A 14271-nucleotide genomic window follows, 5' to 3' on the forward strand; every position below is an offset into this window, starting at 1 on the left:
CCCCGACTCCTCCTCGTCCTCATCAGCCCCACCTCCTCTTCCCCCGACCTCGCACGACGGCTACATCTCGCCCGACTGGGTCGTCCCGCCTGTCTGGCCCAACGAAGGCTCTTACGCCTCGCACGAGTCGAAGCGAAGCCGCATGACGAGCCGTCGACGAACCTCCCTCTCGACCCTCTCGACGGCGTCATCATCCCCCTCTGGCCCCGCCGACTCGGACGACAGCGACTCGGACGCGTACAGCGACTCGTCGTGGAACACGGAGCAGGAGGAGCTCGAGGCGCAGCTGCAGTGGGAGGAGAGCGTCCGTCAACTCCAGGCGCTCGTCAACCTCGTCGCCGTGCCGTGGGTCTCGCGGTACTTTGGCAGGAAGTGGGCGTATTGGCGTGCGTTGCAGTTCTCTTTCGTGTTCGTCTACTGCGGAGCTGACCGCGTCGACGACTCCCAGTCTTCGAGCGGTATCTCGACATCGGGCTAGGGAAACGGTTCTGGCTTGGCCCGCTCTCGACCTACGCACCTCAAGCATGGCGGTAGACGTAGGAAGGCGATGCAATGGCGAAGGCGGAAGAAGGCGATGCAGTGGCGAAGGCGAGGAGGTAGAATACCCCGACATGTAGCATACCCTGCCAATCAGCACCTCTCTTCCGCACTTCGAGGGTCGGTGAGTGTTCGGGACTGCCGCGAAGGGTCGGTGGCTGGTTCACACGCGATGTAGAATGACAAACAAGCGGCTAGGCCCAGCAGAACAAGCGAGGTACAAAAACTCCCACTCCCTCCCCGTCTCTCTCCTCGAAGGCGAAACGCCATCCACTTCAAGCCTATGTACCGAGATGTCTGTGAGTTCTCCAGCGTAGTCCCTCAAGGAGAAGGAGGGAGAAACGCACGAGCAGTCCGCGGGCCTTCCACGGGCGGAGACAGTCGCTCGCTGGCGAGCTGTAGAAGCGCTTGAGCGCGGCGGCGAGCTTCTCCTGGTCGGAGTGGTCGAAGCCGGCATAGCGCTTCTCCTCCAGCCACGCGCGCACCGCTGAGCCGTACGACTGGATGACGCTCTTGCGAACGTTGTCGGACGGGAAAGACTGGAGCTGGACGTTGAACTGGCGCGTGATCTGCCAGTTGCGGCGGCTGATGTTGCGGGCCTGTGTGGTGCTCGTAAGCTACTATGTGTGTATAAAACGAAGCTAGGCAAGCGCACCTTCAAATCGTACTCGTCGAGACTGCGAGGCCTCGCGACCTTCGCACCGAATTTCATCGGCTGACCCTGGATCCGGTGGCCCATCCCAGCACTGAACGGATTGCTAGGCGCCAGGAGGTACGCTTGCCCCAGCATGAGGTCCTCCCCTTCGCCAAGCGCCATTTCCAGGTAGAGTTCGACGAGGACATTGCCGAAAAAGCCGTCCAAGGGGTCCGCATCTGGGTCGTCGCGGAAATTCCTGCGCTTCCAAGTACTCAGTCCTGACCTCCCACTCCCCACGCCCCAAAAGGCGGCGAAGAATACTCACATGTCGCAAGACTGGAGGATGCGGAGCATCCGAACTCCGGCTTCGGCGAGCAAATCACGAAGCATCAACTGCGCGCGGCATGAGATCGTCAGGCGAGCGCCCGCAACGGCGAGGGGGGATGATGCGGAGCGTACCTTCCGCCCCATAGCGACCTCCCACTTGTCCATCTCGATGTCCGACACGAACGATGGCCATCCAGATCCATCCTCCAACTTCGTGAATCCTTCGAAGTGAGGATTGATCTTGCGAATCAGGTCGCTCGACTCGATTTCTGCGTACATATTGAGCGTCAAGAAGCGTCAGAAAGCGTCAGAAAGCGTCGGCAAGTCGATCGCGTCACGTACCGTCTAGCAGCGTGCGGACGCGCTGGCGTTCCTCCTCAGAATCGAAGTCCTTGGTGGGGCGGCTCTGCGGCGGGAAGGGGACGTAGTCCGGCGTTTCGACGCGAAAGTCGTGCAGTTTGCGTTTGGCCTTCTCGACGTAGCGAAGGACGCGCTCTTCTGGCACACCTGGCGGATGTAAGGGATCAGCGCCGGCCTGACGGTCCATCTGCGACCAACTCACTCCTGAATTCCTCGAAGTTGAGGCGGTAGAAGTCGTACGAGCCTGGAAGCGGGTCGCTGGCAGACCTCGGCGACATGAACTTGAGCCAGAGGTCATCCATGAGCTTGACTACGCCAAGGAACTCGGCGAGCGGCTCGTCGGATGCCAGCAGCTCCGAGACGGGCACCTCGTGGACTTTCTGAATCGGTGAGAAGATGCCGAAAGCCCGCTCGTCGCGGTGCATTGGCGCGTTGACAGACCGGGCGTGCTGGAGCACCTGAGTGGCAACGACAAGCGCCTTCGATTCCGATGCCGTAAGCTTGCGCTGCGTGCGGGCGAAGTTGAGGTCGTGGACGAGGGGAAGAAGCCTAGCGACTACCGGTAATGTCGGGTCAGCGCGTAAATCCGTGAGGAAAGCTCGCAGTAAGAACGGCACGCACCGGTGATGATGACCTCGGCAGTGTGACGGTCGCGGCTGCCGACGGCAAAGTTGGTGGTGCGGAGAGTTGGGACGAGGTTGCGCAGGTCGGCATGGCGGACAAAGTTCTCGGTAGCGCTGACTGGCAACGGCGCGACCGAGTCGAGCGAGACAGTCGTAGGCTCATCCGTAGCTGCGAACCCCGCGCCCGAACCTGTCAGCGAAGCCGAGGAGTATTGCCTTTCGAAAGAAGCAGAGGAGCTCACCAATCGCGACGGGCATTTGCGAGTACTTGTCGTATCCCATGCCGGAATGGAAGTCGAAGCCGTACTTGCCGTCGTACGCGCGAGCTAGGCTCTTCGGAGTCGACTTGGCCTTGTCCATGCCTTCGAAGCCGAGAATCTTGCGCAACTGACGGAACTGCAGGTAGGCTTCAGCATGCGCCCTCTGTATGGCTCGCACTCCGCAGTACGAGCGACGCACGGAGTCGTATCGAGGTGAGAAAGCCCCTTCCTCCGCGAAAGGCCCGCACTCGCGACAGCTGGAGGTTGGATGCCAAGTCAGTTCCTGGCGGCCGGGCGAGGGCAATGACGCACAGAATACGGGAGTAGGCGTATCCTTCACCCTCGGAGGGGTCGTAGAACTCGTCGAGCGGCTTCTCGACACCGCAGCCTGCGCATTCGACGTAGTTCGCGCGAATGTTGCTGAGGCGGTGATCGTCAGTTGACGGGACAGTCAGAACGAGTGTGAAGTCCACGCACACAGGCGGATGCTGGACGAGGGCGGTCGCCTGCTCCTCGTCGAGTACTCCCTCGCCAACGTCGAGAAGGGCAGCCATACGACGCTCGGCAAGGCGGAAGTCGCCCGTCTCGGCGAACACCTGTCCAAACGAGCACGTTAGGCGCACTTCCGATCGAGAAGCAATGAAGGCGACGGCGACGCACCTCGTTGCCAACCTGGACAGCCGACGCTGCCAGTCCTTCGTCATAGATGGACCACCCGCCCTCCATCCTCACACTCCCCTCCACCGGATCGATCAGCGTGCCGCGGTGGATGGTCTGGCCGCGTGTAGCGTAGCTGTGGAGGACGTAGCCGACCCGCTCTGCGAGAGTAGACCTTGTCAGCGGGTGGCATGTTGTGACGATTTCTAGAACGCACTGCGCTTGGCAATCGGGAGAGGGGTCTCGTTCAGCTTCGTAAGTACGCCCTTCCAGAAGTCCTGCGTCTCCTTCGATTTGAGTGCCGTGATACCCATCTCCGCAAGGACGTGGTTGACCCAGCCCAGGACGTTGACGGAACGCTGAGCGTCGTCGGCAGAAAGGGAAGGTGCATAAGACCGCACTCGTCCCAGAGCGTCGGGCGGATCGGTGACGAGGTGTGGGAACGTGAGCAGGGGAGGGCTTGTTGGTGGCGGTGGAGGCGGCGCTGCGAGAACGCAGAGAAGGGATCAGCTCGGCTTCGCTTGAGAATCTCGAGGACCACCTACTCTGTTTCGTGGTCGACACCAGGAAGCGCTGGCGCTGGCTGTTGCCCTTTGTACGGGGAAGGCCGAAGGAAAGAGTGCCAATCTCGCGAACCCGGATGGTGATTGTACGCTCGACCGTACGCTTGAACGGGACGTATGAACTTGTCGCCGTGATGAAGGGGCGGAGAAGGCGGATGCCGATGACCAGCGCGCCGACGCCGACCGCGCCGTAAGCGAACTGCTTGTTGTCGCCGCCTGAGGGGTCCGCCAGTCGCGGCATCTGGCCGTTCTGCGAGGTTGCGATACCATCCTGCTCGTAGCCGTCAACGAGGAGAGCGCAGAGCTTGGTGACGAGGTTCGGCTCGGGGTAGTCGCACTTGTACTTGTCAAAGATCTTCTCGATGTGGTCGCGAATGGCGGTGAAGAGGGTCGTTTCGCCGGGGTCGTGACGGTAAACGTCGAAGTCACCGTTGTTCATGAGCTCGTCGACCTCGCCGTCATTCGCGCAGACCTGTAACACCGCCGAGATGAAGCGCGCAGATTCGCGGCAGAGCGGCCCGAAGAGCTTGGAGTACTCGTTCAACCGCACTGCGAGGAATGTCGTATCAGCTGTGAGGACAGCTGGCGTCGACGTCAAACGCACCCGGCAAGTTCTCCTTCTTGTTGTACTTGAGTGCCTTCTTCTCCGCGCCCTCAGCCGCCTCCTCGCGAATGGTCACGAGAGTGTCGATCTTCAACGTCGGTTCGCTGTTGACGTTCTTGCCCATCAATGCTGGGTCGCCGAGAGCAATGACTGCACTTGCTTGTCAGCGCATTGCAAACGAGAGGAGGAGAACAGGAACGCACAAGGCTGGCGCTTCGTCTTTGAGTTGTTGCGGACCTTCGGGTCCCACTTGAACCAGGTACTGCGGCGGCGGAAGGCTTCAAACTTCCTGTCAAGCTCGGCGATCGACGTGATGGCGTGGACGGCCTGTACCGCGGGACCGAATGACGGTTGCTCGTCGTCCTCGTCCGCTTCCTCCTCTTCCGCCTGCTCCGAACCTTCCGCTGGCTCACTCCCGTCGTCCGCACCCCCGGTCTCGCCCTCGACTGATGCACCGACAATCTCTTCCTCCTGAGCGCCGTTGCCTTCCTCCGCTGCGACTTGTGCTTCTGCCGCGACGATAGCGGCTGCGCTAGAAGACGAGGGCTCCAGAGGCTGTCCGCTGTCCTGGTACTCCTCGCCGCCCTCGGGCTCGTCCGCCGCCTCCGAGGGGACGAGTCCCTCGCCCGTCGTCCCTTCTTCGCCGATCGCGGGCTCGCGACGGAGGACCTTGATCAAACGAGACTTGGCCAGGCGGGCTTGGGGGATCTGGCGGGAGTAGAGAATGTCGCTGGGCGTGGGAAGTGTGCCGGCAGAAGAGGGAAGGTCGTCTTCGGAGAGGAAGTCGACGAGGTCGGGGCGCGGGACGCGCAGGATCTGGGTGAAGGAAACGCTCGAGTCGGCGCTTCCGGTGTCCGAGGCCATGTAGCTCGAGTCTGAGCCTGCGTCGCTGTCTGCGCGAGGCATAGTCTGCGCGCAGAGGCAGAGAGCGATAGGTCAGCGCGATGAGGCGGTAGAACGCGAGAACAACGTCGCGCGTAGGCGAATGACGGCGCAGTGCACGTCCCAGAGACTGTGGACGCACTGTGTACTCGAGTGTGCGGTGCTCGAGTCGGTTGCGAGGTGTTTCGAGAGTCGAAGCGAGCGGGAGGGCAAAGTCGACGGGTAGACGTCCTGCATCTCGCTACTTCCGCAAAGCGCTGCGCCCGAATGGCTTCCGACGACTCAGAGATCACTCCGCTCGACCGCGTAGTCCAGCCGAGCGACTCCGCGGCGTCTCCGGACCCCTCTCCGCCTCGCTCCTCCCTCTCTGTGAGTGTCCTCCCTCGCTCACTCGGTCGACGCCAGACTGCTAAATCGCGCTCCTGAATGCACGCAGCGCCTCGACCAGAGCCTCCTTGGCGAACTGAACGACCTCATCGCCCTTTCCCACTCGTACGAACTCGACGACACCTTCCTCGCCCTCAAAGGCCTGCGCGAGCAGCTCGCCGAGCTGGACTTCCAGCACTCTTTCATCTCGAACCGACCCATCTACGAGGGCAACGTCCGCTTCGTCCTGGCGTACATGCTCTGGCGTCTCGGGCTGGGCGGAGTGGGGGCGGAACTCGAGGAGGCGAAGAAGTTAGTGGACCAGCCGCGCGAGGGGCAGGAGGAACCGGCGCGCCGCCTGCTCAGCAAGGTCAAGCGGTTCGAGGAGATGCTTGCGAAGGAGACGGCGGGTGAGGAAGAGGCTCGATCGCCGTCCGCGAGTGTGGGCTGCTCGCTGACCTCGCCTGCTCTCTCCAACAGCGCCTTCGGCAGCGCAGGAGCTCCCCTCGACCCCCAAGAAGGATGCAAAACGCCCTTTCACGTTCGACATCTTCGCCACGCCCGTCTCGCTCGAGAAGAAGCTGAAGAGGCGCCCTCCGTCCTCGCCCATCCTCCTCACCCCGACTCCTCGCAGCCCGACGGGACCTTCCTTCGCTCCGATCGGCTCTCCGCAGGCTCACGCGCCGCAGCGCCGCCGCACGGACGTCCAACCGGGCGGGACTCTGAGCGAGGAGGAGGGGGACTTGCTCATGTCAGTTTGAGCCGGCTTCGTGGCTTGCGAGCTCGTTCTACTCTCCAACAGTACTGATTCGACCTGCACTACCTACAGGTCGGAAGATGAGGCGGAGGCGGCGCAGCTGGAGACGTCCGGCCTCGCACCCATCAAGATCTCGGTCGCGGCCGAGTACGACCAGGCGACGGTGCGTCGCTCTTTCTGTCGCTCTCTGCAGATACGAGTTTCTTACACTGTCTCTCCTGCGCCTCGCCACAGGATTTGCGCCTCGTCGGAGCGATTTCCAGCCTCGGCGGATGGAATCCTTCGCTCGGCGTCCCGCTTCAATACAACACCCTTGAGCAGCGTTACTGCGTCGAGTTGTACTCGTCAGATGCCATGTCTACCGAGTGCAAGGTGCGTTCTTTCGACTTTCGAGCCTTGCGACGGAGGCGGGCGAAGTTTTCGCTAATATCACGAACTTCGACTGACGACTTTCGTTTCGCGTTGGACAGCTCGTTCGCTACTACATCGATGGAAGTGTGGTGTGGGAGAGGGAGGGTAGGGGAAATCGCGTTCTTACGGGAACGGAGGACATGGATTGGGAGTGGGAGGAGTAGGGAAAGGTACAGGGATGAGGGTGTACCGAGCGCTTTGCATCGTCAGTCTCGCTTCAGTACTCTCGAGGTAGTGCATGCTGGAGAGCCATCGCTTCAGGCCACAATTTCTGCGTCTGCTTTAAGATCGGTGAGCTCGCTCGCACTACCGCACGAGGTGCTCCTGACCTTGCCTTCCTTGCGAGCGCGCCAATTTCTGAGGATGTGCGGCTTGTAATTTTTGTGCTGGTGCCCTGCAGTCGCTGGGAACGAGTGGTCAGCGGTTAAGCGGGCACAACGAAGACCCGGTCCTTCGTCGAGGTTCGTCAAGTCGAGCAGGTGCCGGCCGAGCTTTGATGTATAAGCGAAGATACAATTAGTCTACGAAGGAGCTGCGAAGTGTTGTGGAGAGCAAGCGCTGTTAAGCCTGTGAAAAGCGAAAGTGAGAGGCGAGTTTGCCGCGCAGCAGTGTCCAGTCTGCGGAAAAGTTCGTGGAAGAACCGCCTCAAACGGTCCTGGGACATCCCGTGAGCACGTTCGCAGACCAACAGCTCGTTGGCTCGAGCTCGAACCAGATCGAGTAGAGAATGAGCGAGCTCAGAGGCAAGGAAGCGCTCGAGGCCAGAAGTCGTCCGCCCCTCCTCGCCGTACATGCCAGCAGCTGAGCGCCCGCGCCCATGTTCGACTGTCACAAACCCCAACCCATCCAACAGCAGTGGCGCATCGTCTACTCGCTTGTGCGCTGCGATGGCGAAGTCGAGTCGAGGTTGACTGATGAAGCGGTGGAGGAGAGGGAGGGTCGAGCTGGCCGTGCGGTGGCGTGTCAAAGGTCGTAGGCTACTTGAAGCACGCTTTCTGGGCAGCTGGAAGCTTTGAGAACGCGGTCTGAGCTGGATGAGCGATGTGCGAGAGTGCGAGAGACGAGGGAGAGCGTGAGAGGGTGCGCTCCGCGACAACTCGCATCGTAGGGCTGGCTGACGCGGTCCGAGCATCGAACAGCAAGCCAAAAATCCTACCATTGTCCAAGCGGCCTCTCACAGCCGGTGTGCAGTGCGCCAGGCGACTCCTGTCGCCTGTGCACTTTTTCGAGATGGCGCTTCTCGGCGCACAGGGAGGGTTGCAAGCTTGAAGGAAGCGTCGGAAGGAGCGTTTGAGTGCGTCCAAGCCGGGAACAGCCCTCACGTCGCAGGACGAGGAGGTCGGCGGATCTGCTCGAGGGGAGGCTGTCGCGACTCGCTGGACGAACTTACGGCCAGCGGAGGTGCAGATCGAATCGCCGTAAATAGAACGGCATGCGTTTTTCTCGCCCGTCCTGCGACTTGCACAGCTCGCCGTCAGGATTCAGGTTCAAGAGCGACATCTCTACCTTTGCTGAGAGACGCAAAGTCGCACGCCCACCGCCGCAACTCTCGCTATTTCTCCCGCCGCCTCGCAGTTTGGTCGGAAGGGACAGGCCGTGTGAGCAGTATGAGCCAATGGAGCAGTTCAGTGCGAAGCCGCAAGCCGGAAAAGAGCGAGATGAGAGAGGGAGCTCGCCAGCAAGCCCCGCAGAAGCAGCTTCGAGCCGCTACTCCTCAACCAGTGGGCTGAGGACGGCTCGACAGCGAGATAACATGTTCAAGGATCTCGTAGCGTCGGTTGCAAATGCGTACGCGGCAGTCGACGCCCCAAAACAAGCCTTGCGCCGCATTCCCGCCTGCGGTAGCTCCTGGCCCCACGTCGCATAAGTGGCAGAACGCGCGCGCTAAACCCACAAAGCGATCCTTCCTACTTGTCGCCCGCTTGAGCGCCTCCAATCCCCGTCGCGAGGCCGTCGTTGCGAGTTGACGGTTCGTCGAGTCGCGAGAAGGGTATCGGCGAGCGAAGACGGTGAGAGAGCGAGCGACGGCCGGGTACGTCGTGTCGCCAAAGTTGCGCAGAGTCGAGCAGTGTCCACGAGCAAGTTTACGATCCAGCAGTGAGTGTGAGCGGTGAGAGAGTCGAAGTGGAGGCATGGGACCGATCCGTCCACTCTGCACAGCCTCCTCCACCATCGACTACAACGCTCACACATGCTATCGACGAACAGCTAGCACAACAGCGTCTCCTGCTTGACCGACGAAGCGATTGCAGCCGAGCGCAGCAACTCGCGACCCGCCAGATACCATCTTGCGCTCGCTGAGGATGACGGTCTCAACCTGGTGCGCTCTCCCTTCGTGGGCTCGTTCGACGGTCAAGTCTGACCTTTTGACCACCATCGAACAGTCCTGCTCCGACTCGAGACAGACGGGGCGGCAGGAAGGGCGGCGGAGACCTCCTACTTGGGCTTCGCACGCTTCGGATGGTCTTGGAGGGCTTGCTTGGCGAGCGAGACTTCATCTGCGGGGTGCGTCGAGTCCGGATTTGCCTCTGCGTTCTGAGTTAACCCTCACTTGACCGCAGGGCAGACTCGCATCTCTCCTCGACCACCTCTTCTACCTCGCCTATCTCGCCTACCTTGCCCTTCTCATCCGCTTCCCATTAACGGGAATCGTATTTGGGGAAACATACGCACGCAGGACGTGCGTGCGCTCAACTACCTGCGCAGCTGAACGAGCGGGACTCATTCGCATCGTTGCCCAGATCCTGATCCCTCTCGAAGTCAAGCTTCACCTTCGCCGCGCTCCTCTCCTCGAATGCTCCAAGCCCAGAAAACAGCTGCCAAGACTCAATCTCCCTCGCCATACCGGTCCTCCTGACAGTTTTCGTCGCCTCGGGCATCTACCTCACATCCCAAAGTTCGGGCTGTAAGAAGCATGTTGAGCAGCATCGGTCAAGGGATCCAAGGGGCCGGGGCAGAGTGCAGGGTTGGTGGTCTGTGTGAGCAGAGCAATGAATGTTGCGGCGGAGGGGCTAGAGTTTCGGTTGGATGGAGAAGAAGGTTCTCTTTGCAAATACCTGCACCTACGCAGAGCGTCAGCTATCTCGAGCCTCACCATGATATACAAGTGACTTCGCTCCGAAGAGAAGTCAGGCTCCGGCTACCCGGCCCACTATTGACGACGACCTCCCTCCTCCCTCCCCTCAATTTCCCTTCGTCGTCCGCCCTGGTTCCATCCCCAGGCAACGCACCTTTCCTTTCTCATTTAGTGATCCTGTATCAACTCGCATCGTCACAGGTGACACAGCGCAGCTCTGCCAATCGAAGTCCGCACACAACTTCAGGATCTGGGAAGGGTCGAGGTCGTTACGTCGCTGCAACGTCGAATCTGCGGCGCTTCGACGGCTCAACGCACTGTACAAGTGTGTTTGCATTGAGTCAAAGGCTGCACTGACGATGGGAGACGTAGTAGCGGAAAGGCGGAGCCGGAAAAGAAAGGATTCAGCAGGAGCAAGTGCGAAGGCAAGGCGCGGCTTTCTTCGCTCCGTGGACGGCCTGGTACTGCTCAGGGAAAGCTCGAAGAGTGGCGTTCCAACTCTGCTCACGCACCTCGTCGTACAACCCTCACAGCCGTGCGATGCCAGACGCTCGCAATCGCAGGCGACTTCGACAAGGCGCGTCCCAGAAGGCGACGAGGCGCTGTATCCACCGGCAATTCTTCTCTACAAAGCCTAGGAGCAGGAGGGCAGCACGTGCAGGTTGGGCGTTTACCTGCTAGAGATTGCGGAGGAATGGGTCGCGGAGGTAAGGGAGGAAGCAAGGAGGACGGTGTGCTGGCTCTGCCCGGATTCCATCATGCTGCCTCAACTCCGTCGGCCTTCCATGCTCGGTGCTGAAGGAGTTATCGCATTCAACGCCAGAATGAAGGACGATGTCTACCCGTGTGAGAAGGAAAGGTACAAGAGCTTGTACAGCTCGTATCCGCCGCAAAGGCGAGACTAGAATTCCGAAGAGAATCCCCAAGAGATCGGCAATACTCCCTGACTCTCCGAGCCGACTGCAGAACGAGGAGTCAGCGTCTAAGAAGCCGCCCGGAGAGGGACAAGACGTACGGGCGTCAAATGCTCCCTGGCTAAGGTCGAGCGATTGTTCAGCACACCCTGGGCAGCTGCGTACAGGGTCCTACATTGTCAGTACGGCACGAGAAGGACGCGGTCGGGCGAGGGGACGGCGAGAAACCAGGGAGAAGGGCCTCAAAAGATTATGAAGAGGTGAGACTCACGTGTCAGCGATAGTGGCGGTGATGGAGGCACCCGTGGCAGTGTTGGTGATGTGAACGGTCTTGCCGCACCACCCGCTGTTCATTTGTGCAGCGTTGACGGCGACAATGTAGTCCTGCAAGCAGGCGAGAGGACTGTGAGCTTCTGTCATCTGTCGCGCACGCAGCGCTGTGTAGACTGCCATAAAGGTGCACTTACCGAGTCGCTGTTGTAGTTCCCGCACGAGCCGGCGACGCCGTACTGATAATAGTAGGTCGCCTGGCCAGTGAAGACCTGGCCGCCGCCCGAGGACGCGCTCGAAGTCTGAGCAGGTGCAGAGGAGGTCGTCGTCGGTGTAGGAGCGGGAGCGGACGTCTTGACGGATTGGACGCCCGTGTCGGCGGAAGTCTGCGGCGCAGCGCTCGAAGTTGAGGTCTCGTCGTCGCAGACCCAGTCATCCGAACTCGTGTCGATCGAGGAAGAGTCGCTGGAGGAAGAGCCGGACCCGCCGACGTTGAGCTGGACTGCTGGTGCTGAAGTCTGGGCGGCCGCAGCAGAAGAGGTGGTGGACTGGACGGCGTTGTTGGCGAGCTTCTTGTCGACCGACGCACTAGATTGTGCAGCAGTCGTTGTGGTCTTGGCGGCGGCGGGAGTCGTCTGAGCAGGAGGCGTTGTCGCGACGGTTTCCTGAGCGGGAGGCGAGTAGATTCCCGAAGACGGCGGCGCCGAACCTGCACCGGTGTCCCAAGTGATTGCGCCATCCTGGCACATTGTACCGGCTGTCATGAGAAGGCGGTCAGCCTGTGCACCGCGGCGAAGGGCTCAGAGCAAGCCAACTCACCGGCGACGGATCCCATGTCGGTGCAGTTGTCGCCATCGCACAACGCAAACGTGTACGCCGTCAAGCACTTGAGCGTCGCCTCCTGACGCTTGCTCAGGCGGCGACCAGTCCTCGGCAGCGTGCGAGCTTTGCCAGCGACGCGACCGTGGGCGTTGCGAGCGACAAGGGCGGCATTGCGAGGGTGGGAGTAGTGCGCGGCACCGGCGGACGCGAGGGGGAGGGCGAGGGCGAGGAATGTGACGAGGGAAGTGAGCGAAGGCATGCTGCGAGATAGAGTGAGGGCGGGGGAGTGGGCGAGGAGGCTGTCGAAGGTGTCTAGATGGCTACAAGCAGTCGTACGGTGCGGAAGACGAGCCCAGCTGTAGCACAGGTGCATGGGCATCGTCAGCAGGGCCGGAGACTCCGAAGGAAAAGGACCGACGCACCTCGAATTCGAAGAGACGGAGAGGAGGCAAGCGGGAGACCGGCTGAGCGGCGTTCGAGCGGGAGAGAGCAGGGAAGAGACGGAGCGTGCAGGAGAGAAGGAGAGAAGGGCAGCGAGCGCGGGAGCGACCAAGAATGCTTGACCGAGAAACGTCGCAACGGTCCGGCATTGCCCCGCGTCGACGAGGCGTTGGTCAACATCGGCTGCGCGCTCGCCACACCCCTTCGCAGGGCTCACCGACGGTGCAAACGTCCTATATGAACGCTTTACAACGCATACAAGCTCGCGCATCGTCCCCAAACAGCCTGTGAGCGTGGCACTGGACGGCCCCGCTGGGCGCGCTCGCGTTCAGACGCGGTCGCGTTTGCTTGCGAAAGTCTTGCGCAAGGTGCGAGCGTAATGCGGCGATGGATACAATGCAGTCTTGAATAGTCTATATAGAAATCGAGCTGGGCACAATGGACATGGCAGCGATTAAGAGGAGAAGTGCGAAGGCGGGTGCGAGCATGGGCGAGAGAGTGGACGCTGCCGAAGGAGTCTGCAAAGTCGCGGCAGGCGCTGCAGAGCCAGAAGGCGCAGTGGAAGTTGCTGTGCGAGATGCGGAGGACGCAGAAGAGGGGGATGAAGCGGCGGAGGATGGGGAGGCGGAGGAGGAAGAGGTGTTTGTAGTAAAGTGTTGAAGTGCCCAACGGAGTCTGCACAAAGAAGAATATCAGCAGATACACAAGGCTCAGAGAACGCCTCAACACGCACCCCGCCTCGACATGCGCCAAGTGCGTCGGATCACTCCAAACCTCGATGGTATGCCCAAGACTCGTCATCCAGGTTCGTCCCGGCATCCTCGGCGGATTCAGCGCCGTCCCATTGCTCAGGTCGACCGACTGACCCTCCCTGTACCATGCGATGGGCGGCGGAGTTCCCTGGTAGTACGGCCGCGTACCGTACTGTGGGTCGTTCACGCTCGACGGGTCGTAGGAGAGGATGACGGTTGCGTTGACGCTTCGAGGATCGCTTCGAAAGTGGTAGGCCTCCTCGTACGAGACGAAGCGGTCGGAGAACATGCTGACGGTCGGGTGGTCGGCGATCCTGGTGAAGGTCTGCGAGGGAAGTCACGACTCAGCGGGTTTGGCGAATACTGCCACGATGTCGAATGACTTCAGGCGGAATGAAGAGGAGGGGAAGCGGGAGAAATGTGAGAAGGAACGGGTCGAAGACGCACAATATTCTGGATCTGCGGGTGGTAGTCGAACCAGGAGCCTGCGTCTCGCCTTCGAGCGTCAGCACACAGCTCCCTGAGTGATGTGCAGGACTTGCGCACCCATTGCGACGCCGAATGCAGTGTCGTTGAACAGGCAGGCCGTCCCAGCGTGCAATCCGACGAGCGACCCTCCCTTCGTCAACCAATCAGTCAACGCCGCCTCTCCATCGCTCGTCAACACCTGATCCGAGTTGCTCAGGAAGACGATCGCCTTGAAAGGATCGAGTTGGGCTGGCGTGAAGAGGTTCTCGTCCTTCGAGAAAGTCGCGTTGAACAGCGAGGTGTTCTGCCCGATTTGCTGGATCGCCGACATCGCAGCCGGAATCGAGTCGTGGTAGTAGCCGGCGGTCGCATAGTACACGAGGATTTGAGGAGGAGATTGCGCTGCGACGAGGAGAGGCGCGGCGAGTAGGGCAGTCGCGAGTCGTCGGATCCGCATGGTGAGCGACGTTCGAGCAGAGCGCTCTTGTGAGCCAGTTCTGGAGACCCGAAGTGCTGTAGCGGGCGTTGCGAGGTTGTTGTCGCG

At 60.9% G+C, this 14271-nt stretch overlaps 6 protein-coding genes across 6 annotated transcripts; 3 read left to right on the forward strand and 3 right to left on the reverse strand.

Moving 5' to 3' along the window:
• Positions 1-142: 142 nt before the first annotated feature.
• Positions 143-534, forward strand: RHTO_07289 (uncharacterized protein; the record flags this gene model as incomplete). The annotated part of the gene is made up of 2 exons (XM_016420947.1): positions 143-386; positions 449-534. 2 exons carry the CDS (start codon positions 143-145, stop codon positions 532-534), a joined length of 330 nt encoding a protein of 109 aa, XP_016274674.1.
• Positions 535-812: 278 nt separating this feature from the next.
• RHTO_07290 (uncharacterized protein) lies at positions 813-5474 on the reverse strand (the record flags this gene model as incomplete). Its single annotated transcript, XM_016420948.1, has 17 exons — positions 813-818; positions 885-1136; positions 1193-1430; positions 1500-1567; positions 1634-1770; positions 1844-2008; positions 2064-2417; positions 2483-2653; positions 2727-2880; positions 2944-3001; positions 3057-3164; positions 3222-3340; positions 3405-3562; positions 3619-3885; positions 3947-4513; positions 4569-4718; positions 4772-5474. The coding sequence occupies 17 exons, from the start codon at positions 5472-5474 to the stop codon at positions 813-815; spliced, it is 3675 nt and encodes a 1224-aa protein (XP_016274675.1).
• Positions 5475-5717: 243 nt separating this feature from the next.
• On the forward strand, positions 5718-7148 carry RHTO_07291 (starch binding domain protein; the record flags this gene model as incomplete). Its single annotated transcript, XM_016420949.1, has 6 exons — positions 5718-5819; positions 5887-6226; positions 6297-6567; positions 6646-6736; positions 6808-6945; positions 7044-7148. The coding sequence occupies 6 exons, from the start codon at positions 5718-5720 to the stop codon at positions 7146-7148; spliced, it is 1047 nt and encodes a 348-aa protein (XP_016274676.1).
• Positions 7149-9287: 2139 nt separating this feature from the next.
• On the forward strand, positions 9288-9732 carry RHTO_07292 (uncharacterized protein; the record flags this gene model as incomplete). The annotated part of the gene is made up of 4 exons (XM_016420950.1): positions 9288-9304; positions 9369-9489; positions 9546-9664; positions 9726-9732. The coding sequence occupies 4 exons, from the start codon at positions 9288-9290 to the stop codon at positions 9730-9732; spliced, it is 264 nt and encodes an 87-aa protein (XP_016274677.1).
• A 1229-nt stretch (positions 9733-10961) lies between these two features.
• RHTO_07293 (expansin family protein) lies at positions 10962-12325 on the reverse strand (the record flags this gene model as incomplete). The annotated part of the gene is made up of 5 exons (XM_016420951.1): positions 10962-11020; positions 11076-11131; positions 11246-11358; positions 11442-12001; positions 12064-12325. The coding sequence occupies 5 exons, from the start codon at positions 12323-12325 to the stop codon at positions 10962-10964; spliced, it is 1050 nt and encodes a 349-aa protein (XP_016274678.1).
• Positions 12326-12920: 595 nt separating this feature from the next.
• RHTO_07294 (glycosyl-hydrolase) lies at positions 12921-14184 on the reverse strand (the record flags this gene model as incomplete). Its single annotated transcript, XM_016420952.1, has 4 exons — positions 12921-13182; positions 13241-13584; positions 13707-13744; positions 13806-14184. 4 exons carry the CDS (start codon positions 14182-14184, stop codon positions 12921-12923), a joined length of 1023 nt encoding a protein of 340 aa, XP_016274679.1.
• Positions 14185-14271: the final 87 nt, after the last annotated feature.

The sequence above is a fragment of the Rhodotorula toruloides genome (assembly GCF_000320785.1).
Source record: "Rhodotorula toruloides NP11 unplaced genomic scaffold Scaffold6, whole genome shotgun sequence".
Classification (NCBI taxonomy): Eukaryota; Fungi; Basidiomycota; class Microbotryomycetes; order Sporidiobolales; family Sporidiobolaceae; genus Rhodotorula; species Rhodotorula toruloides.